Source organism: Watersipora subatra, chromosome 1 (genome assembly GCF_963576615.1).
Source record: "Watersipora subatra chromosome 1, tzWatSuba1.1, whole genome shotgun sequence".
Taxonomy (NCBI): Eukaryota; Metazoa; Bryozoa; class Gymnolaemata; order Cheilostomatida; family Watersiporidae; genus Watersipora; species Watersipora subatra.
The window spans coordinates 73396460-73419429 of NC_088708.1; the positions used below are offsets into that span (position 1 = coordinate 73396460).

Sequence of the window (22970 nt, forward strand, 5' to 3'; positions counted from 1 at the left end):
ATAGTGTGAGTAAATCCGTTTCTGTACATCTAGCTATTTTGTCAACAGAGCCTGTGCTCTATAGAGAATATCAGTATTAAAATATAAAAATATGATAGAGATTAACTTCGGCACAAGTTATATATTTGTTCTTAACTGTTTTGAGCCGGAATGATTGAATGAATAAATAGTGAATGAATAGTAATATTCAAGTATAAATGTACTATGCAGAATAATAGACCACCCCTCACTTCAGCTTCCAATGTACTACAAATTAAATCAACAAGGTTTACAGTTAACCTTTAGCTAGGTTGAAGAGTTAGCTTTTAAAATCGATACTAAAGAATATTCTAGTGATCTAAGATGCTTTTCACTGACTTGTGTAAAGAACCAGAACTACCGTATGCAATGACTGACAAATAAACAGGCAAAGATTGTACAATACTGTACACACTATTAGCAAATAAAAAAAATGACTATTGTTTAGAAAATGAGAAGTATTTCTGAAAAAAATGAGAAAGCCGATAAACTACAAAGATCTTTTGTTGACCCAGTGTTTAAAAGTGCTTCATAGCTTTATTAAAAATAGAATTTTGGGGATCACCAATGATCTGGGAAATTTTGCATTATAGAGATCATTGTATTCTCACTCACGCAAATAAAACACTGGTCTTGAACATGTTACTACAATATACTTTTATATATTTTGGAAGATCATTTTTTTTGTTGGACAATTATAAATAAATGTTACTATGGAGCAAAGTTGAGTCTAATTATATAATAAATTGTTGTGTATAAACTGAGATGACGTAGAATAAGATGAACTGGAACTAAGCTATAATGTTTTAGCAAGAATGGCAGATGCTGATGACGAGCAACATTTGAGTGGAAATGTCAATCCATGGGTGATGTCATCCTATATAACATATTCAAGCCTCCTTCTTATGAAGCTTCTCTTCAATATTCTATTGATCATCGCCACAAGGCTACGCACTAAGGTGATCATAGTCTTACTCTTTTTATATTCTATCTGCCCTCACAAGTAAACTTACCTCTCCTACTCTGACCTATCAATTACTCTGTTTATCAATAGATTGTTCCTAACCCAGAAGACAAAGGAAGCAATAAAGAACTCAAGGTTGGGGGCACTCACCCCCTTCTCACCAGAGTACAAAGGTAATCAGGCTTGGATGACATAATTAATATCAACCCACTCTCTTTGTGCCTTTCCTTCGCTATATATTACATTGTGCAAACCGTTCTCATGATTGGAAAATTTACTGTGGTAATTGGTGAAATTGTAAACTAGTTTATTACTAACTTGAATCTGTGGACATTTTTCTTTGCATTTCATTATTGTGACTACAACAAGTAGGAGACTAACTTGTGCAAAGCCAGCTGTGAAATATTGGCAGCTTCAAAAACTTGTCAGAGAGATAATTTTCCCGCCTCAATTTTCAAATGCCCACGCATTCTCATTCAGCTCATCATTTCTTGTGATGAACTTATTCTTTGGTAGCCATGCCAAATTTAAATGTTACAATCACAGAACTACATTATAAACACATATTGTTAAAGAATGGTCTGTGTTGTTATAGGATGCAACAGAATGATTTGGAGAACATCATTCCATTCCTTATGATCGGCTTCGCCTTCGTCATGACCTGGTATTCTCCGTACTCACGGGCTGTCTGGCACTTCCGCATCTTCTTCATCTCTAGAATGCTTATGAGTTTCTGCCACTACTTCAGCCTTCAGGTGGGACTAGCTTGCGCCCAGCTTATTGTTATACAGCTGAGAAGGGGTTAATTGATAAATAAAACTGACAGGGATGTGATGGATTTGCACTCTATTTGACAAGTTCCACTACTGGTTGATTTTAATAACAAAAATAATCTTACCAGCCTGGGGACAAAACCACTAGATGCCTTTTATGTCGTAAAAGTATCATTAAACCCAATGGTTTATGATGTGGTCTGTAGTGGCGAGCTAAACATTCACGCTCTGGCTGATCACAAAGAATCGCTATCATGAAATAAATGTTTTGGAGACAAAACAGGGCAAGCATAGCAATCCAGTGTAAATTATATAATAATCATGAAGGCTTATATTGCTTCCATTTAACTCTAGATCTAACTTTTAATTTGCTTTTGTGTCTTATTCTGTCTCAAGGAGCCAATCATGTGCATGCTAGGGATACTTCATGGTTTATATTGTAGCCATTCCGATCAATCTTCTTTCTGATAGCCATGTGCACTAACATCTCTATGGGAGGACACGTGCTCTACAAGGCGGCGGCCTATTCCGTGAAATATTTCTGAAGCTAGTGACACGACAAGATTGCATAATGGAAATTTCAACTGTTTTTATATCTTTCACCATGATAGATTCTATCTGATTTTTCTCATTTCGTAGTTGTTAGCGATTTATGAATGATATATCTTTTAAGCATTTGATTGTGCTATTGTCATCATTTCATTATTTGTTCCATCTTTTTCCTATCAACTTTGCCAATTTTTTAAAATGATTAAATGAGTTTGTGTTCCAAACAATTGTTTGAATCTAGATGTTTTTGCAAAATACGCATATAGCTTCATCTATCAGCATGTATCACCCAGTCACCATCAAGCATCCACATAATATTATATCCATGCATGTGTATTAAAATTACAGCTTGTGCCCCACATAGCTTAATGGATTTCAGCTTTGATACCAGTTGTAGAGGTGCTGGGCAAATTCTTACCTAGCATGTTGGCCATCAACACTTTGGGCCATCATGGTGATCTGAGAGTTTGACTAGCAGATCACACCAAATTATTTTATTTAAACATGCAAATAATTCTATAGTGAATGTGCTTCAACATCTATTTGACAAGATTGGACTGTACATGTACGCTCAGCAAAGTACATCATGCATCTGCGATGGCATTGCTGACATAATTTGTGTTATACTACATCTATGTGAAGCCATATAACTTTTAACCATGTAACCAGTGTACAGAGTTCATCTGAGTTAATATATGGATAGAATTTGCATAAACTATTTTGTGCATGTAGGTTATTGACTTTCATTCCAACAAAAATGCTAAAATACAAATATAGAAAAGTAGCACAAAAACAGCCTCAATGCTGTGCCAGGCAAATTTGGAGCCACAATAGTAAGAACCGTGTGAAACTACAACTGAATAAAAAAAGAATGAATACTTAATACCCGAATACTATCTGCAGAAAAAAGTACCAAGATGGAAGGAAGCTCTAAGTCCAGTCCATATTTTATCCTGCTTCCTATGCGAACACAAAATAAATCATGATCCCTATAAAGTGTAGTAACCTGCTTTGAAATAATGCTCAGTATCCATGTGCTCCGCTAATTCACCACTGGTCTTTGCTATTATTGTGCAGTATTTACAGTGCAGCAATGCATGAAAATCCTTTATATGTTTCTCGAGATCCTCTTCAAACAAACTTTGGTAATCACATCTGTCACAGTGTTTCATAGTAATTGGGTGTGCACTGATTATATGAGATGTCAACTGGTTGCTATCAGTTGTTTGAAAAGCACAACTCGGGCAAGAGAGGTTCAGTAAAACTGTGTCATCACGTGACGTTGAATGATCTGGCAACGAAGTTTGTTGTTCTAGCAGTCGTTTTCGTAGCTTTTGTCTCCTAGCATATATCTGAGCACGTAATATTTCCTTATGATTGGCGAGACAATGTATTCGAAGGGAAAGTTTGTTATTTAAAATTTTACAGCCACAAATTCGGCACATCACCGTATATAAGTGACCCATCAATCGTGCATCAACAGCTGGTGGAGCAAGTGGGCTACCAGCTCTGTCAGAACTGGCATGGTGCTGATGATGTTGCGCTGAATATTGTTTGCGAGGTAGCGACGAATCGGAAAAAACTAAGTTATTACTAGTGGATGAGTTTGTACTAGGTTTAGATTCGACCATAATCGGTAAACTTTGATTTGAACAGGTTAAATCGTCAAGTGGGTGCACAGACTTCGCAGGATTAGTCCTATGTAACGTGGGCTGAGCATCTCCAAAGCTCACGAGATGAGTAGCATCCGAAGAATCAATAGTTTCAATACTAAAGGATACTTTTGCAGATGGTGGTTGAACTAGTACAAAAGCAGGTTTTTCAGCTGGCGATTTACTATCATCTAATACAACAGCAGCATCAGAAGCTGACACAACGTCACAGCTTTTAGATTCTTCGATAAACATGGTATTCTCCTTTTGTGAGTCTGAAGAAAAATTGGGAGAAGTTATATTTGAAAGAGTGTTGACACAATTTACAATAGTCTCATTCGCTGCTTCGCTATATACATCCACGATTAGCAAGTTTAGAGGCGATGATTCAGACTTGTCGTTGTCCAAATCCTGCGAAGTAACTTGAGCATTAGTATCACCATCATTCTGTAAGCAACTTATGATGGTGGCTTGTGAAGCTTCTGTAATGTGTGGCTCTGATGGCTGCTTTAATGAACCTTCATCTAAATGTTCTCTCCAATGCTTGCTCAGTTGATAGGCATGACGACTACTAAATAACTGGCCACAGATCCTACATGAAGAACCATGATGTTCAACAACGTGATTGCTTAGTCCACCTTTTGAAGGATACTTCCTCTTGCATAAGTAGCAGACATAATTCTTGTTAATGAAGGAGCTGGCAGGCTGCTGCAATGATAAAAGGATGGAACAGCTGGACTCATAACCCTAAGTATAGATGGGTATATGTGCGTATGCACTGGACCGAACCAGATTTAATGTACATACCTTATTGTTTTGTGAGCACTTTGAGTGCTGGAGATTGTGCTGATTTAAGACATCAGTAAGAATGACAATAGCTTTTCGTTTAAACAGCTGCACTTCCATGTTATATGTCCGCGTAAATTACCTAAAGCATCATCAAGTGAGGAAATCAAAGCAATACCAAATATTTAATATACGTATACTAGTTCCTCATCACAATAATATATTGTGATGAGGAAAAAGAATTCATTAAATCAGTCAATCCTAAAAAGTTATCGAAAAATCTAACTTTGGTGAACATGTTAAAGATGGCAAATTCGAGCAAAAAACCACAGTGCCAAAGCTTTTTAGAAAAACAGACCAAACAAGGTATCATAAAATAAAAGTTTTTTTGAAGATTAGCTTCATCCATATTCACAAAATTGTTAAGTTGCATAATGACAAAATTGTTCCACTAATATAGATACAGTTTATGCTGCCTTATGAGTAATATCATTTGTAGTATCTCAATTGACACTACTGATAGTTTTTCGAGTAAAGTAGAACAAGTACACTGTATACCATTTGCTGTTGAAAATTTTTATTGCAACTCGGGGGTGTAGTACTGTACGAGACAACACAAAACACTACACTTAAACACCAACCAATACAAAGGTGCTCGCATGAGAAAGTGATGCAACGAAGATCAAACCTGCAGTTGTTTTTTTAAACCCCTTCGTGTTCACTATGATATCCATAAGAATGCATATAGTAAGAAGTATTAGAAGAAAGCACTTATAACCACCTTCAACCAAAGGACTCTACAAGCACTTCACTGATTGTTTATTCCATCTATTCGGTATGAACCTCTGAATTTGATTGGCACGACCACCAATCTGACTCGGTAAAAATGTAGGGACAATAAGGGGTGAACTACGTGCCCATTAGACAATCCTATAAAAGCTGGCGGGTTGTTTTGATCACTGTGTTATGGGTGCTTCAAGAAAGAAAGCAGCTTTAGGTCAGTAGCAGCTAACTGTAGCAAATCGGAGTTTGCAGCAACAAAGATTTGCTAGGAAGCCTGGCTGTGCAAATAATAGTTCCATATGCAGCAGTGTATAGTTAACCACATGACAATTTTCGTGACAATTGAGCTCTCACATGACAATTAATGTTAAAAGGCATGGTATTGTGGTGATATAATAAAACTCTTGTGAGACGAGCAGTAGAATTGGCCTTGGTGTGTCAAGCACCACCAGAAATAAGTGATCAAATAAGCAAGCCGAGTTTTAGATAACAAGAGAATATCTTGTAATTAAATGCATGCACCTCGCCTTTCAGGAGAATGAGAAAAAAGTTGATAAAACTGTTCTACATTTGCAAGTGTTGCCGAAGTGCATATTCATAGTAAACCTACCACTTATGCACAAATTCATTCAGCGATATTTGATAATAGGTAAGCAGTTTTGTTCGAAAAATCATACAGAAATTAGTCAGTGATAATGCTTTGCAGTTTTTACCATATGAGAGGTAGCATTTGGTATAGAAAATTTAAAGTGAAGAAAAAATTATTAGAAGTATAGAAAATTGGGTGTTTAAATTTGTTGGAGTTATTGTAATAGTTGGGCTCTACACTGGATTTGACTAAAGTATTTTATCCAGTTGTGATATTGTGTGTGTCACGCTGTATAGTTGTTAGGATGCATCATTAAGTCCATGCTGTGCTTTTATTTACATGAAGTTCATTGGTGTGAGTACACAATGAGAGAGTGTCGCAACTCATGAATGTAAATGTAATGACTTGACCGTATTAGCAAGTGCTTTCCTGTTAATAGACTGTCTCTGAATTTGCATAATTTGCTGACCACCCAGGTTTGCGTTAATCCACAGCACCACAATGTCACGTAAATTTCAAGTTAATTAACGGTCTTTGATGAACCTTGGGTAATACACAGCTTGACATGAAAATTCAATCCTTGCATTCCTTGAGTAATTTATGCCGGATTTTTATTGCATGTGGTTTTGACTTGTTTAGTGATTTCCTGTTTTAGTCATAATGAAACCATGCTAGCTTTTATGACCCCTAGATTATATCTCCTATTTGTGCAATCTTTAAGAAAGTTTCAGTTGTTAAGCCTTTACCTTTGCTACAAGCTGCTTTCTGTATGCCACGAGCTATCACTAGTAGCAGACTCTAATTGAAATCCCTAACAACCTTATGCACCATATTGGAATGCCAACATATGTATCAAAGTATAACTCAGACTAGTATGCAAACAGTGTAAAACCAAGTTTCATAGCTGTTATCAAACTTGAGTGTTTACATATTTAGATGAATGTATCGAACATCAAAAAATAACAATTAATATTTTCAAGACTTACCTGGTGCAAGCTCAGACTCATTTTATCACCACTGTATTCTATGAAAAAATATGTGGTTCAAATAATTATTGGTGTACAACTCATTATGGGTAATGAATTCAAATGATTTAAGGTACTAATGGCTTGCGTGTCAGTTTATAAAAAAAATTAATAGTTCCGGTATTGTAGCTATACGGGCATAGTAAAACTTATGAAGTAAGGGATGCAGTTATAATGATCAGTGGAACACAGACATATGGACACAGGCTTAAGACACAGAACTTGGAAGAAACAGAAACTTGAAAGAAAGACGTAGGACAGACTTAGCGAGCTGACAGACTTGAGGGCAAACTGATATACAAACTCTCCTTGGTGAGCCAGAACACAAACTTGAGGGCTGACAGATATACAGGCTCCGAGACAAGCAGGTAGACATACTTGGGGTAAGCATTACGAAGGCTCCAGGGAGAACCAATACAAACTCAAAAATCCAATACATAGACTCAAGAGATGATGCAAAAATCCCTCCATCATTCAAAGGCAATCCATATGTACCTCTATAATAATTCTTTGTGTTTGGTCCGTAGCGGTTGAAGTAATTGCAGCTATGGTGTGTTGACGGATATTATGATGTTAAAAGTCGGTTATATAGAGGCAAGAAGTTAATGCCTTTACTTGGTTGTCTACAAATACAGTGGCACAACCATGTTCAATTTATTTATTCAAATATGTTTTATTCAATCATGTGACAAAAAGAGGCTAAAGAGGCACATGATGGCAAGCTATTGCCGACCACCACACACTCAGAACCTGAAAATCAAACAGAAGAGGTCCCCTAGGTGTCTCATCTATCATAGAGAGCGAAGTCATAAAGGAAATGGCACAACTGAAAAATCCGCTAGCAATAAACCAGGATGACTTGGATCACCTCCTCACCATGAAGTGATATCCGTGGTAGCACATCCATGTGGGGAATTGCCAGCGGATGACAGTGATCGATTCGAGCTCCTGAACCTACTAATCAAGACTGATATTCGAGCCTCCGAATTCAAGGTCTCCGCATCGTTTCAAGAGTAATGTTCTGTAGCATTAATCAAAATTTGATGTCATAAATGATGCCGTTGTGTTGTCTTTTAAGTGAATCGGGCCTACACAATTTTACTGACAGCGTTGTCTAATGTATTCATCAGGGTTGGCTTGATATATATCGCTTGATATATATCATCGATATATATCGCCGATAGATATGACCTTTTTGAGTAAAAAGAATCGATATTTTTGACAAATATCCATCTTATCATTCCATTTTCACCTTACAACTATTGCTAAGTCTAAAAATGCTAACACCTAAAATCATCAAACACTTGCATAAGGGCCTATTAGGCTTACCCAACACAGACAAAAAGACAGCCAGACCAAGGAGGTGGCTTTGGCTAGACCAATTATTTAGTGTTTGAGTTGAGAAGAGTTTTTCAGATCTAAATTGTATTCCTTCATCCCAGTACTATCTCCCTAACCTGATTATTTCATCTCATGTTAAACTGTTATATTTTATTGAATTATTGGAAGACCAGCCTGCTGAAAACCCTTTGAACTTCATAATCCATGATTTTGAATTGAACAATCTGACACCCAGAAACAGAATTGTTAGCACATTACCCTGACTCACTGAGATGACAGAGTAACTCATCTCATCATTTTCTGTAAAAATCTTTCAATGAATACCTTCAAAGGATTCTGGATTAAAAGTATAAAATCTATAAATATGATGATATAACTCTGAATGCTAGTGTTAAGTGTGTTCTCATCATGTGGACTGGTTCACAGCAAGTTGAGAAACCATCTCGATGTGGTGAAGGCTGGCAAGCTGGTGTTTGTTTACAAATACCTAAACTAGACAAGAGTAGGACATTAGAACATGCTTGGATTATCATAGCGTGTATTTACTATTTGCATTATTTTGTTTGCACTTTGCATTTACGTCATGATTTCCAATTCAATGTTTGACAAACATTTTCATATTTATAAATATTATTATTATACTAAGCCTACAATAAATCAAGTGTTTGGTATTAAACATTGCCGACTGGTCCCATTCAACCTATAAAATACGTCAATCACAATGTAAACACCATACCAATTCAGCTTAGCTTCAAATTTTTTTCAAAAATGTCATTTGTTTCAAAAATATCATAAATATCAATAAATATCATAAATAACAATAAATATCATGATACATATCAGTGATATGATATTTTTTTAAATATCGATATTTTTGCCAACCCTGGTATTCCACAGGTCAAGTTATTGTTGTATAACCGGACTAGTGGGCCCCAGGCTATGCTAATGTTTGAGATCACGGCAGTTGCAGGTCGTGACGAGAAGTCAGTGGCGTAGGAGTGACGCAGTAGAGGGAAGTTATAAAAGCGAGTGCAAGACAGGAGCAGTTCCTTCTTTGCTTCAACTCATGTAAGGTCATCTATTTATACAACATGGCACAGCTGACAAATAGTTTTTTGCAGTTATCGTCAGCGAAAATTTTCTGGTGGTGTCAAAGTTTAAAAGTTGCAACAAATTTCACATTACAGTTATTTGGTATCAACAGATTCACCATGTCTTACTCGGCTGTGTTGTAGGTGCAAAGTATGTGGAAATGTGATTACAAGCTCTTAAAAGCTAAAAAATGAACAGTTAATCGCAGCCATCACGAAAATGTAGTAGATTGGAATCCCTTTCGAAAACAGCTTAAATGGGACGTAGTTGAACACGATGGCTTCCATTTACACTGTCATGCAAACTCACTCGTCGAAATATTTTCACAAATAAACTTCATCATCATTGTAATCATGTCACATTGAGCACTGATATCTCAAAACCTACTGTAAAAATTCTTTTTATTTTTTTAACCTTAGCTCGAAAGAGTGCATATCATCCTTTGATGAACATGACGAGCCTGTTGGTCACCTGTGATAGTCGAAAAATGCTGCAGAAATTGTTCGCGCTATTTGGCAGAAAGTATGGGTAAAATGATTAGATTACGACTAGATGATTAGACCAGGCTGAAACGAAACTGTAAAGTAGCGAGTATCTATATTTGATAAGGGCTTTCCGGTAGAACCTGAAGTGTTTGTCATAAACTAGTGCTACAGGACATTTTATATTGAACCTTTCATTGACCTTTAATTTCACGTAATAACATCACGCGTTAAAACAATAACCACAATGTTGGAGTACGCCGTCGAAATAAAAAATTCCAAACTACAGCGTTTTCGCGATGGCTGCGATTATGTATTCTTAAAGCTTTTAGGAGCTTGTAATCATATTTCCACATAATTTGCAATTACAACACGGCAGAGTAAGGCTTGGTGAACCTTTTGATACCAAAAAACAGTAACGTGAATTTTTTTCCAAGTAAACCTTTAACGATTTATGGTACCCTTTCACGGGCGTGCAGGTGAGGTATAGTGTGATCGTGTAGTGATGTGCAGGCGAGTTGTCATAGCTATGAAGTGCCGAAGCTGTGAGGTATCGTGATTAATTAAGGGAAAGGCGTTTACATATATGATTTGTGAAAGGGGAGTGAATTAAAAAAAAAAGCGGAATAGAGTGGGTTGGTGGTGTAAAATAGATCGTGTTATGACTTGATGGAGTTCGGTTATCCAAAGCTGGTGTTTGGTGAGCACGGTGATGATTTATGGGAGAGATCTGTAGCAGAGATGAATTTGTGTATTGAAAGTGCAGTTGAAAAGAGAGGTTGTGAAGTTGACGATAGTGACAGATTACCTATTATGAGAGGTAGAGCTAAGTTAGTGCCGCTATTGAGATCTATTGGGCACAGTGGTAGAGAAGTATCAAGAAGTGCAGGGTTTGATGTAGATAGTGCAAATTCCACTTACATGTATGAAGAGGCAGTGGAGATTTTGCAAGAATATTATGGTAGACAGGAGAGCATGTTTGTGAAGGGGCATAAGTTCTTGACGACGAGACAGGCACTTGGTGAAAGTGATAGAGATTTCTTGTAACAGGTTGAGCATTTAAGCAGATATGCCGAGGTAACAAATAATACGAAAGTGAAATTAAAAAGGAGGTAGCAAGAGTATCAGAGTGCGACAGCCGTGCGCGGTACTGGAGTGGTGGTGATAGAGGATAACATTCAGGAGGTAGATATTCTTCTACAAGTAGTCCTAGAAGTGGTAGAAGTAGCTCTTCAAGTGGTAGAATGTATTATGAGAATAGTAGTGATGAGAGTGATGTTAGTAGGTATGGGACAAGAAGTTGAGAGTATAAAAAGGACAGAGACTGTAGGAAGTATACAGACAATAGCAAGGAGAGGTATGTCTCTAGATATGGAGTAAATAGTAGAGAAGGTAGTGGAGATAGAGTTTGCTACAATTGCAAGCATAGTGGCCATAAGATAAGGAATTGTCCATCCATTCAATGTTTTTCTTGGGGAAATGAGGACATGTATGATGTATCCCGATATTGCAGGGATAAGGGTAGAAAATCAAGGTATGGCTGTGGAGATAGCAGTAGGGAGATGTATTGGGGCAGAGACAGTCCTTATGATGTAAGGGATAAATGGAGTAGACTCATATATTGCAGTGTGAACAGGTATAAGAGAGACAGTCGGTATGAGAAGCGAGAGATGGATAGGCATGATGAAAGTACAGTGACAGTAGTAGGAGTAAAAGTGCAAGATTTGCTGGCTCTGGAGATAAATATGGTGAAGATCAATGACTAAGCCACAGAACTGCAGTATTTAAAAGTTAATGGAGTACCGTACTTTTTGGACTATAAACCGCACCCCTATATAGGTCGCATTTGCTTTATTTTCCAAAAATGATAATAAAACAATACAGAGGCCACACCTTTGTATAGGCGGCAGAACTCAGGACAGTGTTTTTTAACACGGCAGCAACTTTGCTGTTTAAAACGGCAGCAACTTTGCTGTTTAAAACGGAACAGTGCCTAACGGCACTGTTTCGTATTAACCGACGCTTTTTAACCTAGTGTCTAGCGGAACAGTACCAATGGGCATTGTTTCGTTTTTGCTTTCACCGCTAAAGGGGCACGAACCGGAGATTCTGGTTAATGCGCCCTAGCGGTGAAAGAAAAAGCCACAAAATAGCCGCACCATTATATAAGCCGCATGGCTCAAATCATCAGAAAAAAGTAGCGGCTAATAGTCCGAAAAGTACGGTATAAATGTTAAGTTTACGTTTGATACTGGGGCTGAGGGGTCAATAGTAACCAAGGCAACAGTCAATAAGCTAAACCTACAGTTGAAGAAGCTATCAACAGTTTTAGAAAATGCTGATGGTAGTGAATTGAAAGTGGTTAGAAGTGTGGTAGTTCATTTGGGAAGTAAACACAAGACTAGGGATGTTGAAATTTATGTGGTGAAAGAATTGAGAACAAACTTGTTGGGCATAACTGAGTTGAACCAGCAAAAATTATTTGCTGTTGTAAATGTGTTATGCAAGAGAAAGTTTGAGCCTGTAAAGGCGTGTAGAAGTATTAAGCCAGTTAGTCCATTTTTGTCGAGAGCTATTACTGCTGAGTTAAGCTGTTATGTTTTAGATCGTCAAGTTGCAAAACCTGACAAATAAGTCTGTCAGGGAGAATGATGTTGGGAAATACTATACAGGTCGAGATTTGTGGACTTGTGAAACCAAGAGTGATGAGTAGTGGAAGCGCAGTAATAAAAAGGTATATTGGAAACTAGCACAAGGACACTTGATGGAGACACCGGTAGTCAAGGGGGGGGCAGCCTAAGGCACAAAAGAGATCAAAGTGTCGATGGGGTATGATAGGGAACACAGTCATGCTGAGGTAAGTGAAGATGCTAAAAAAGTTGCTGGACCAGTATCTGTAATAGAGAAGGTGTGCTCTTTGTTTAGCTCAGGTGTCCAGAGATGGACTGTTGGACAGAGATGGTTATGAGAAAAAGGTGGTGGTGGTTGAGAAGGAGGAACAGGAGGCACAGAGGAAGTCCAAGGAAGAAAATGGCTAAGCTAGAAGCCAAGCATGATGTATCAGTCATGGAATTGGAGAATGCCAAAGCATTCAGGGTAGGTATGCAGTTGTTAGCCAAGATTTGGCTAACAGATTGTTGATAGTAGACCTGCACGAGTGGAGGGCCAGGCCGAGCTAGATAGGTCTGAGTTTATGTCCCAGACGGCCCAGGTAGAGACCCACAGGATGCCTGTCTATATTGGGGAGAGCATGGTGAAGACAGAAGGAACGGAACCCAATGTTGAGGAGTCATTGCTGACCCAACCACACGTTTACGGACTAGTTGAAGGTAGTGGTGATGTTGGCGATCACGGTAGTGATGGTGTTGGTAGTAACAAAGGTCACGATGGTGGCGCAGGACGTGGAGGGGAGCCCAGGAGTGATAGTGGTTCAGGCAAATTGATAGAACCAGTCGTAAAGAGTAAGTTAAACTCCACCAGCAAGGCGAGTCACTGGATGAGTTCATGTGTATTTCTTGTCATGTGCATTCCTGGAAGGTTTGAGGCCAAAAGAAAAAAAGACAGGGCATGCTGTATAATCAGTTTGTAGGTCCAAGGCTACGCTAATGTCTGAGATCACAGCAGTTACAGGTAGTGATGAGAAGTTACGAGAGGTCGGTGACGTAATAGTGATGTGGTAGAGGGAAGGTTATAAAAGCAAGTGAAAGACAGGTGCAATTCCTTCTTTGCCTCAGTTTATGCAAGTTCATCTATTTATACAGCAGTTATCAATCCTGCAAAATCATCCATCAACTGAGTTTTATGAAACCATTCATTGAACCAACTGCTTTAGGACTATTGTCAGTCTAACTCATCAGCAGTTGCTATTTGTTAATTTTATGAAACGTTTGATGAATCTTGTAAGCTAATATCGCCTACAATTTATTGACATCCAAGTTTTTTAATTGCGGTATCTTGCGCTTCCGTTACCTAAAATCCATACGAAGTAAGACCACGCACTTATTCCCAGCCCATGGGGTAGTTTTTGCAAAATACACTTATCTAACTTGATACAGCAAGAGACTGATACACAAGCTTATAAAAACATGTACATAGCATTCGTGAAACATGCCAATCTATTGTGAGAAGCCTAGCAAACAAACTAAGATCTGGAAAACGCATCAAACCGGTTAGGAATAACATCAACAGGGTTTTAAAACGCAAAACGTCAACGAAGCTTTTCTAGTAAATAAATAACAAGTAAATAGAATAGATAAGTAAATAAATAGTAAGTAAATAGCTTTTCTAGACAAAATAATTCAACGTGAAAAGCAAAATTGATGAACATTACTGGTTTTTAAGCAACCTATGATTTGCAAGCATAGAAACACACTGCCAGTTTTCCAACCCAAAACCTCCATAGTTTGAATGTTGGACTCAAACCAAAGTGCTAAAATGTTGTATTGTAGTATTGAATCAGCACCCTTTTAAATCAATACGCGTCTTTCAAAGTATAAGCATTTAACCAAATGTTGTGGTTACAAATAACGCAGCAGTTTTACTGCGCTTTAAAACATGGACTGAACTAAATCTATAAGTTCTAAAAATAATTTGATCGTTAAAATCGGGGTACGTAACGTTAAGAAGTTATTTGTGTAGTTTAGAGATGAGAAAAGAAGCAAAAATGAACGAGTAGGAAGATTGGAAGAACGCATGGGTTCTCTTTATAACCAGTTCTTGTTCGCAAAAGTGGTGAAACAAGATGGCAAAACCTTTCAGCTTATTCTAGTTAGGACGCTTACAAACTGAACCGTGGCGAACCACACAATGAACTCACGCTCGACTGCAGGCAATTTAATATTGCGCGAATAGGAAAAAGCCTTAGATCTATAAATTACATCAGTCATTGGATATCATAGACCATTTTTACTATTCCGCGTTTATCTCATAGGCGGTATTTCGATGAAACAGTATTTTTTCGTGTAAAATGAAATGTTTTTTTTGTGCTGAACACCAACCTGAATGTCAGTAAACTCTCTCACAATAAAAACAAACACTGTCAAACTTTTCAGTTGGTTTTAGTTAGCAATAGAGCAACATTCTTTTATCAGCATATCAACGCAGACGATTACGAATTTCTTAAACAGTCCGCTATTGACGCGAAACCATTTGCTATTTATAGAACTAGTCGTCTTGTACATTCTATAGAATTAGCTACCCTCTAGATTTACGTACCACATGTACATCGGTGTCGTGCAGGGACGACACTGATGCTGCCCTATACGACACTGATGTACGTACATGCAATCGGAGTGCATTGTTAAAGTCCTTGACATTACATTTAATTCACCGCGCCAGTTATAAATCGTCGTGATCATTATTAGTAGAGCAGGAGGGCATCAAAAAGCTGTCAAAAAAGGTGATTTATTCCTTTTGAAGGTGGGCTATGTGATAAAAGTGGCATCTAGATCAGAATTTTGAGCTGATTTCAAATATCTGGTTTCTACACCTTTCAGATTGTTCATTTTTGAGCAATATAATTAATATATTATTTTAATTAAATAAATGTCTGTAATGTTTTATGTGCTTCTACCAACAATGTGATAATGAAAATGACATATAAATACTAAATAACTAGCAATAACCTAAGTTGGAATCAATTCTGGTAACACTAAAATATTTATTCTTCAAATATCATAATATTAGAATTGTATTATATAACATTATGTATTCCCATTTTGGTTGATATTGGGCAGCTTTACAGTTTTTCCTTGTAATACCGCAACTCCTATATCATTACAGATCTGCAAAAGAAAATGAAAAGTATTTTTAAAGACTCAGACCATGTATATATAACATTTTAGTATACATATATTAATCATTAATGCTTATTCTGTTGAACCGTTTACTTTATTATGCAAGTGAAATCGCAGTTAGTCAGTCTTTCATACGGTGTGACACATATTTATTCTAATCAAACATGAAGCACACCTTTGGTTACAATACCACTTGAATAATAACCTTCTAATTCATAGTCATCTGAGTCTTCTGCATCACTACTTTCATCTCCATCCTCTTTATTTCTATTGCTACAGCAGCTGCATCTGCACATGTCCGTACATTTGAGATCTGTATTGTTCACTGACAGCGACGAGACTGGAACCCAGTTTTACATCGACAAAACATGTCCACGAGCACATCAGGAGGTACTGGTTGTGTCATCCATCTAACTTTAAGCTCTCCATCTTCCATAAATCATCCATGTTGCTGGGGGATGGGGCATTGATGATGATTTGCTTGGTTCTTCTCCATATTGCGGCCTGATGGGCAGCCCCAGATATATGGAGATTTAACCCATCTAGTGTGGGTGGTGGGTGTGATTGTGATGTGCGAGACGGTGAGCAGAAGATCTTATACCGTGCTTCATTGATGGAATTTGTTTCTTCACCATATAATCTGCATATGAATGTCTCAATAGATTCTCTTATTTCAAAACCCGTTCCCAATGATTTCAGTGGGTTACAGAATTCAAGATTGTTCTTTAGCAGCTTGAAGAAAGTTATCTTCTCTTTGGAATAGAATGCGCTTACACTCTCTCATACACTTAGAGCATGGAGCCCGAGCAGTGCTTTGAATCGTTCAGGTGTAAGGGCGGTAGACAGACAGCCTGTTTACATATCTCAACTGCTTCTTACCACAGCTGTAAATGAGGTTTTGTGATGGCAGCTCATCCACTAGAGATAGACAGCTTATGAAAATATCTGTGTCCTGGCACTTGACTAAAACTTTTGAGCTGGGTTTGTCTTCCATTATTTTTGTGATATGTGATAACATGCGAGTATCTGCTTTTTCGTGGTCTGGTGTCAAACTATCTATTTGGCTTACAGCGATTGATCCATCAAGGTCATAGCTGATCATGTGGCATTCTTGAGAAAAAGCTGTTACAAGATCTAGTTTCTGCTTCACGGTTGCTTTCCTCCCTGTATCCTTTAAAAATTTCCCTAGGGCAGTCTTGTTTGAGCCATCTGCTAAAAATTCAGACCTTGTTGGCACTGATTAGTTCGAACTAAACACAGCAACCTTCTGCCTTCCTTTCACACTTCTACGACTTCTCTCACCTTCTTGAATGCTGATATCAGGATATGTGTCACAAACAAAATCCATGTGTGATACACGTTTGCAATACTAACTATTCGTTGCAAAAGCTGACTTGCAACCATGCCAAAAGTTGGAGGAGCTTTCATGGTCTAACTTTCATAGCATCAACCACAACAGCGTCAAAGACTGGTAGCTGATCCTGGTTAACATAGATTGATGGTTGATCATCAACATCTTCCTCAACAGCAGCCATCAGAGCCGACTTGGCAGTCTTCAATATAGAGCCATCATAGTTAGCCAGGGACCAGCTGATGTTGCCAAGAGAGAATGATAACACTTTTCTCAAATCCAAGTTACGCTGTTGGCTTATCACTAACAAATTCTCAAACAGTCTGTGCAAACACTCTAGGACTTTTTATTTTGATTTCTTCTTAGCCGATAGTAATGTGGTGAAGGTTTTGAGCTTGTTTGACTTGAAGGATGCATTGAAATAAATCTCTTGGTTGCTTAATCTCTTCTGGACCAATTCTGAAAGCTGTTTCTCTCCTATCACATTTGACATTTCAAGATCCTGCTTTTCTTCTATGGAGGCTTTTGCACCACTGGTAATATGTACTAGCTTGGTGGTTTGAAACACAAACGGATTTATTCTTGCTGTTATGAGTCTTTCATGACTTCCTTCATTTTTTCATCAGCCTTCCATGCCTTTTCACGCATCTCATAACTTGCTGCATCCGAATCACCAGGCACTGGCATCTTCTTCATGTCTGTATGTACAGCTGTTTGTTCCGGGTGAGATAGAGTCCAGCGTTGAGAGGCCGATGATTCCTGGTAAACCCTATGATACCATCGTGAGACTTTGAGTCTCTTTTAACTGTTTGCTCAATAGATTGATCACAAGCGATAGAGCTGAATGGGCAGTGATGTCGTGATTGATAAATAAAATACCCCTTCTTCATAAGAGCCTCATACACCTTGCTCTGCGATACTTTCAGATTAGTCATCTCTGCATAGTACAGCATGCCATATCTAGCGTAGTTTGTGTGGTCATATGCAGAAAACCAAGGAAGGATCATACATGTAATTTATCTATAAATTTATGTCCAAATTGTAGGCTATAACACGTCATGTAAACTGCAAAATGTTAGTTTGTTGCTCACAAAATGTGCAGACAAAAATAAAAATGTTTTCTTTTTCTCCCACCAAAGTACCATCATCATGGAGTAATCATCATGAATTTGTAAAGTTATAAATATCTAATTTCACCTCTTCTGCTGTATCACATTCTTTCTGTCTCTTCTCATGTCTTTTCTCAGCTCTTTCCATGACGAGTTTGTTACAGTACTTTTTATGACAAGCATAATGACATAACAAGTCTGAACTTTCATCAAAGTTCTCAATGCTTAGCACTTTTTGAGCAATTTCATATTGAATGCTCTCTTCTTCCAATATCAATCATCTTTTTGAAAACTTTTTGGCCGTCTCATATTGAAGTTTAGTCACTCTGACTAGGGTTTCATTCACAGACTGATCAATACAGTGAAACAAGCAGTCTTGCTGCATCTTTGGCATGGGTTAAGAAATGCTGACAGTTGACTTACCTAATCTCAAATAAAAGCATTTATTAATTTTCGAGATTATAAAATAGTTTTCTTTGTCTGATATGTAAGGTGTTCTAAGCAAACTTGGAGTTGTCCCCTCCCATTTCAAAAGTGCTCTTTAGCTCAGAAATGTGCAAACACATAGGTGTAGAAACGTTATAAATGAATTCAGCATAAATTTCTGACTATAAAACATTTTTGTTTGAGTAGCCCACCCTCCGAAGGAAAAGGCTGAAAGATAAGTTTATGTTCCTGCTCTACTATATGCCAGACTTAGGCATTGGTATAGTTAATTACCTTTTCAAATAATTAATTACCTTTTTAAATAGTTAATTACCTTTTTAAATAGCTTAATTTTGCGTCTACGCCTAGACAGTCTTTGTGAAGTAAATAGTAATGTACAATAAGTACAATTTACATATCTATTTTGGAAAACTAAGCTATTACATATAAAAACACGAGGATATATATCAGTTTGTTGTAACTAAAGTCAATAACAAATCATTAATCTAGACATTTATGGACTTGCATACACTTGAAAATGCAAACATGATCATCACACAAATACATAAAAAAGTAGTGATCAACACTACATTACTTCGTTTACACTGACTAACCTTCCATCATCCGCCTAAGCCATTAACCTGGCTGACTCAAACCCTGTAACTTATAGCATGAAGAACCCTAACCGAAACCTCTTCGATAGCTTACAGACTACAACTATACAGAATTGCTAACAGTTTAGAAACTTCAGAATAAACGTTAAAGATATACATGTATATGAGCATCAAGTTTTGGTCATCACACTTATTCGTCATTATAACAAGACCTATATGCTATTGTAACTCGACATCGTAGTGTAATATTTCTCAAGACATTCTATTTTAATGTAAGTTTGCTTGTGCTGTGGTGTTTCATTATTGTATTGTTTAATTGTTAGTGTGGAGGTGTCTATGAATTCCCAAGCCGTCTAACAGAAATTACCAGGTGGGCATAGTTAGAACATCAGAGGAAAGTCAAAGAAAGGCAAGAATCAGAGGAAAGTTTACTTGAGTGCTTGATTTAGACCTGGCTAGATGGACAGACAAACCAAGTCCAAGGTGAGCTTCATAACGTTGTACCGCGTTTGAATCAAATCTGCCAGCCGAGTTGAGGAGCATATTTCTGTGCTGTTTTGTAACAGGATTTTAAAAAATTTACGGAAGTGACAAATTTGCCGAAATATAGCTCAGTTAGGAGAGAGTTAGCATGTGGGAGAGGTCTGTTTTAACAAGATAGTTCAACAACCAGGAAAATTAGTCCATCAGTCCATTATTTGTTCGCAAGTACAGAGTGAGTGTCATAGAATTGTTGTAGTTGGAGTTGTGTTGGAGTGAGTGTTGTAGAAGGTGTAAGAGATTATGAGCTCTGCAAGTGCCTCATTGATGTACCGAACTTTACATTAAGACTCTGAATTCAAAAAGTTAAACGCTTTGTATTCAACCTGAAGCATCTAGCATGAACCTCAACAAACCATGTCCTAGCTGTTGCAAGAACAAACACTTTTAGGGCCGATACTATGCCCAAAGTTTACAATGTACAAAATGTAAAGAAAAGGGTCAAGGTATGGCCCAGCCTAGGCTTGGCCTAGGCTGGGCCAAGCTATGTGGATGTAGGATCGACATTGGTGAAAACTCACCACTTCAGTTTTGGTGCATTATGACAGTCTTGTTTGCATTGCAAAAATTTGGTAATGGCCATCTAATAGCACTGTTTGCCAATTGCAACATTTATTTTCTTTGTCAACCAAGCTGTTGCCATCCGGCTGCCTTATGATTTCACTGCCTAATTTTGCAAAACAACTGATTCATGGTATTTCTTTTTGCCTTCCAACAACTATCACTTCAACTTTAGATACTGCACAAGCAACATGTGAAATTGTCGAACTCTCGAACATATATATCTGCTAAGCAGCATTTTTTGCTTTATTATTGTATCTACATACACATATTCTATACCTAATAAATACAAGTCGTGGAATCAAATTATTACAGAATCCCCAGAAGGTCGTTCAAGGAAACAATGATTACTTTTATTTCATGTATTATTCTTGTGTTTTATCATTTACTATTCTTGAGTCTAATGTTACTATTAGTGCATTTATATTCATGCCTAGAATGCATATTGTGCTAATTGAGAAATTTAACATTTCATTATATCTACTCATAGTACGTTTTATGTTATTTTAGTTTTCACATTGTTCAATAAATCTCATAAGTAGACATCAGTTTGAATTCCTTCAAGTATCTGGGGGTGAAGCCGTAACAATGAAAACTTGTGACTAGACGAGAAACAAAGATGTTGCCACACCTATGCACAGATGAAGTCATACAAAGCTAAGAAGCATCAATCTTGGTTTCGTGAATCAAACAGTTTTAGAATAGTACAACAACATCCACATCATTTCCTACAGAGAGTTCTTGTCAGATCATGACAGAGTTTAGAAACTCGAACCAAGTCAGCAGTTTTAGAATTTGTATTGTTATTTCTAGAACAGCCTGACCATTGTTTTATACTAGTAGTGAACTGCTGTTATACTTTAGTGTCTTTACTTTCCTACATTTTGTTAGGATTTGCAATCTTTTTTTAGTCATATTTTTACGAGTGTATTATTTTAGCTTTCATTGTATAGTTGTGCCGGTGATACCATACAAGGCAGCCTGAGTGACCAAATATTTGCTAGTAAAATAATGAACTATGCTAATGACTTTGTGGATGGTTTGTGTCACACTGCAATGCAGATGCTTAGGCTATTATTAACTATTAATAGCCTAGGCATCTGCATTGCAGTGTGACACAAACCATTCACAAAGTCATTAGCAGAGTTCATTATTTTGCTCAAATTTGGCTTGTTGTTATTGCTCAAAACACTGCAGTTTCAACTATGCCAAAACAGTCATATTGCCGAAAGTGAGGTCACGGGTCATCAGTGCACTTGCTGATAGGCTCTTTACTGATAGGCGATATGTGCTGTCGTTTCATATTACGAAACAGCTCTGACTGGCTTTACCAGTTCTTGTCAAAGCTATTTTTAACCATGACTAGTTCTGAGCAAGTTGATATTCCTTTGCCAGCTACTGATGATAGACGTGTGTCACAGTGCGTGAGGGCACAACTATTAATAAATGATGTTGAAGTAGCTGTTGAAATACAGTCTAAATTTCATTTACTGATTCTAAGAGAAATTGAAGCTGGTGTAAGCGGAGCACGCCTTGTAGAATTACAGCAACAATTAGTGGAAAGTAGCAATTTGAGAGAGCAAATGAAGATTTTGAAAGTGTGAGGGAGTGTGGTGCAAGTAGTGAAAAGCTCAAGAAGTTGGTGAGAGAGATCGACCACCGTGTGAATGGTCATTGTAAAAAAATGCTACACAAGTGAAGCAATTGCTGAGTAACATGTCAGAGGTCAAAGATCATTCATCTGTCAGACAATCAGGTGTTGATAGACAATACGAGCCCGTCTCGTATGCCCATAAACAGACAAGCATGTCAAGCATTGCACATGATTTGTTGGAATCACATAGCCATATTAAGAACACAATTGATCACAGCATTGACTTAGTAAGTAGCAAAGGTAGTTGTGATAGTAGGTCACGCAAGTGCAAACAACCCTTGGTGCAATCACCTACTGGTCATTCTACAGCGCTACCCTTGCGCAGGTAAGCCTGAGTCAATAAAGTCATCTAAGCAGTCATGAGTCAAAATTGATCACATTTCATTCACAAATTTTAGAGCCACACTTAACCCACACGATCAAGCCACAGTCTCTTAGATCTAAGACCTACATATCTCAGATGAACAAGTCTCTGTCTTGTGTACCTGAATCACAATCATCTAACACACTTTACACAGCTCAAACTAACAGATCACATAGCTCTTCATACTACAGAGCACAGGCAACTAAGGCTGCAGCCAAAGTGGCTGCTGCAAAAGCAAAGCTTCAAATTGAACTTGAAGCCAAGCAAATGGAAGAAGACCTGGCATTGTTTGAGCTGAAGAAAAAGGAAGACATGATCCTCAAAAGACGCCGCATAACTCAAATGAAGCTTCAGGCTGAGGTTGCAGTTGAAAAGGCTTGACAAAGAGCTTATGAAGATGCCTTAGAGCAAGAGCAGGAGGCATATATGCGAAACTCTCTGCTGCGTCCTTCATCCAAAGCATTGCAATTACGAGTGCTGGGTTTGAGGTCAGATGTAGCAT

General features: G+C 37.6%; 2 protein-coding genes across 3 annotated transcripts; one reads left to right on the forward strand and one right to left on the reverse strand.

The window, feature by feature from the left end:
• Positions 1 to 801: 801 nt before the first annotated feature.
• On the forward strand, positions 802 to 2540 carry LOC137398846 (prostaglandin E synthase-like). Its single transcript, XM_068085023.1, has 4 exons — positions 802 to 977; positions 1073 to 1155; positions 1578 to 1737; positions 2199 to 2540. The coding sequence occupies exons 1-4, from the start codon at positions 834 to 836 to the stop codon at positions 2298 to 2300; spliced, it is 489 nt and encodes a 162-aa protein (XP_067941124.1). The 5' UTR covers positions 802 to 833; the 3' UTR covers positions 2301 to 2540.
• A 173-nt stretch (positions 2541 to 2713) lies between these two features.
• Positions 2714 to 8071, reverse strand: LOC137398835 (zinc finger protein 521-like). Of its 2 annotated transcripts, XM_068085017.1 has the most exons (3): positions 8016 to 8071; positions 4764 to 4884; positions 2714 to 4664 (listed from the first exon to the last, which is right to left on the reverse strand). In XM_068085017.1, exons 2-3 carry the CDS (start codon positions 4860 to 4862, stop codon positions 3294 to 3296), a joined length of 1470 nt encoding a protein of 489 aa, XP_067941118.1. In that variant the 5' UTR covers positions 4863 to 4884; positions 8016 to 8071; the 3' UTR covers positions 2714 to 3293. The 2 variants fall into 2 exon arrangements, with proteins under 2 accessions (XP_067941118.1, XP_067941114.1); XM_068085013.1 differs by lacking the exon at positions 8016 to 8071 and having other exon boundaries at positions 4764 to 5137.
• Positions 8072 to 22970: the final 14899 nt, after the last annotated feature.

Coding starts and splice junctions, on each gene's coding strand:
- LOC137398835 (XM_068085017.1), bottom strand. CDS start 4,862: ATGGAAGTGCAGCTGTTTAAACGAAAAGCTATTGTCATTCTTACTGAT. Junction 4,665..4,763: donor AGTGCTCACAAAACAATAAG/GTATGTACATTA, acceptor TTATCATTGCAG/CAGCCTGCCAGCTCCTTCAT.
- LOC137398846 (XM_068085023.1), top strand. CDS start 834: ATGGCAGATGCTGATGACGAGCAACATTTGAGTGGAAATGTCAATCCA. Junction 978..1,072: donor CCACAAGGCTACGCACTAAG/GTGATCATAGTC, acceptor GTTTATCAATAG/ATTGTTCCTAACCCAGAAGA. Junction 1,156..1,577: donor CTTCTCACCAGAGTACAAAG/GTAATCAGGCTT, acceptor GTGTTGTTATAG/GATGCAACAGAATGATTTGG.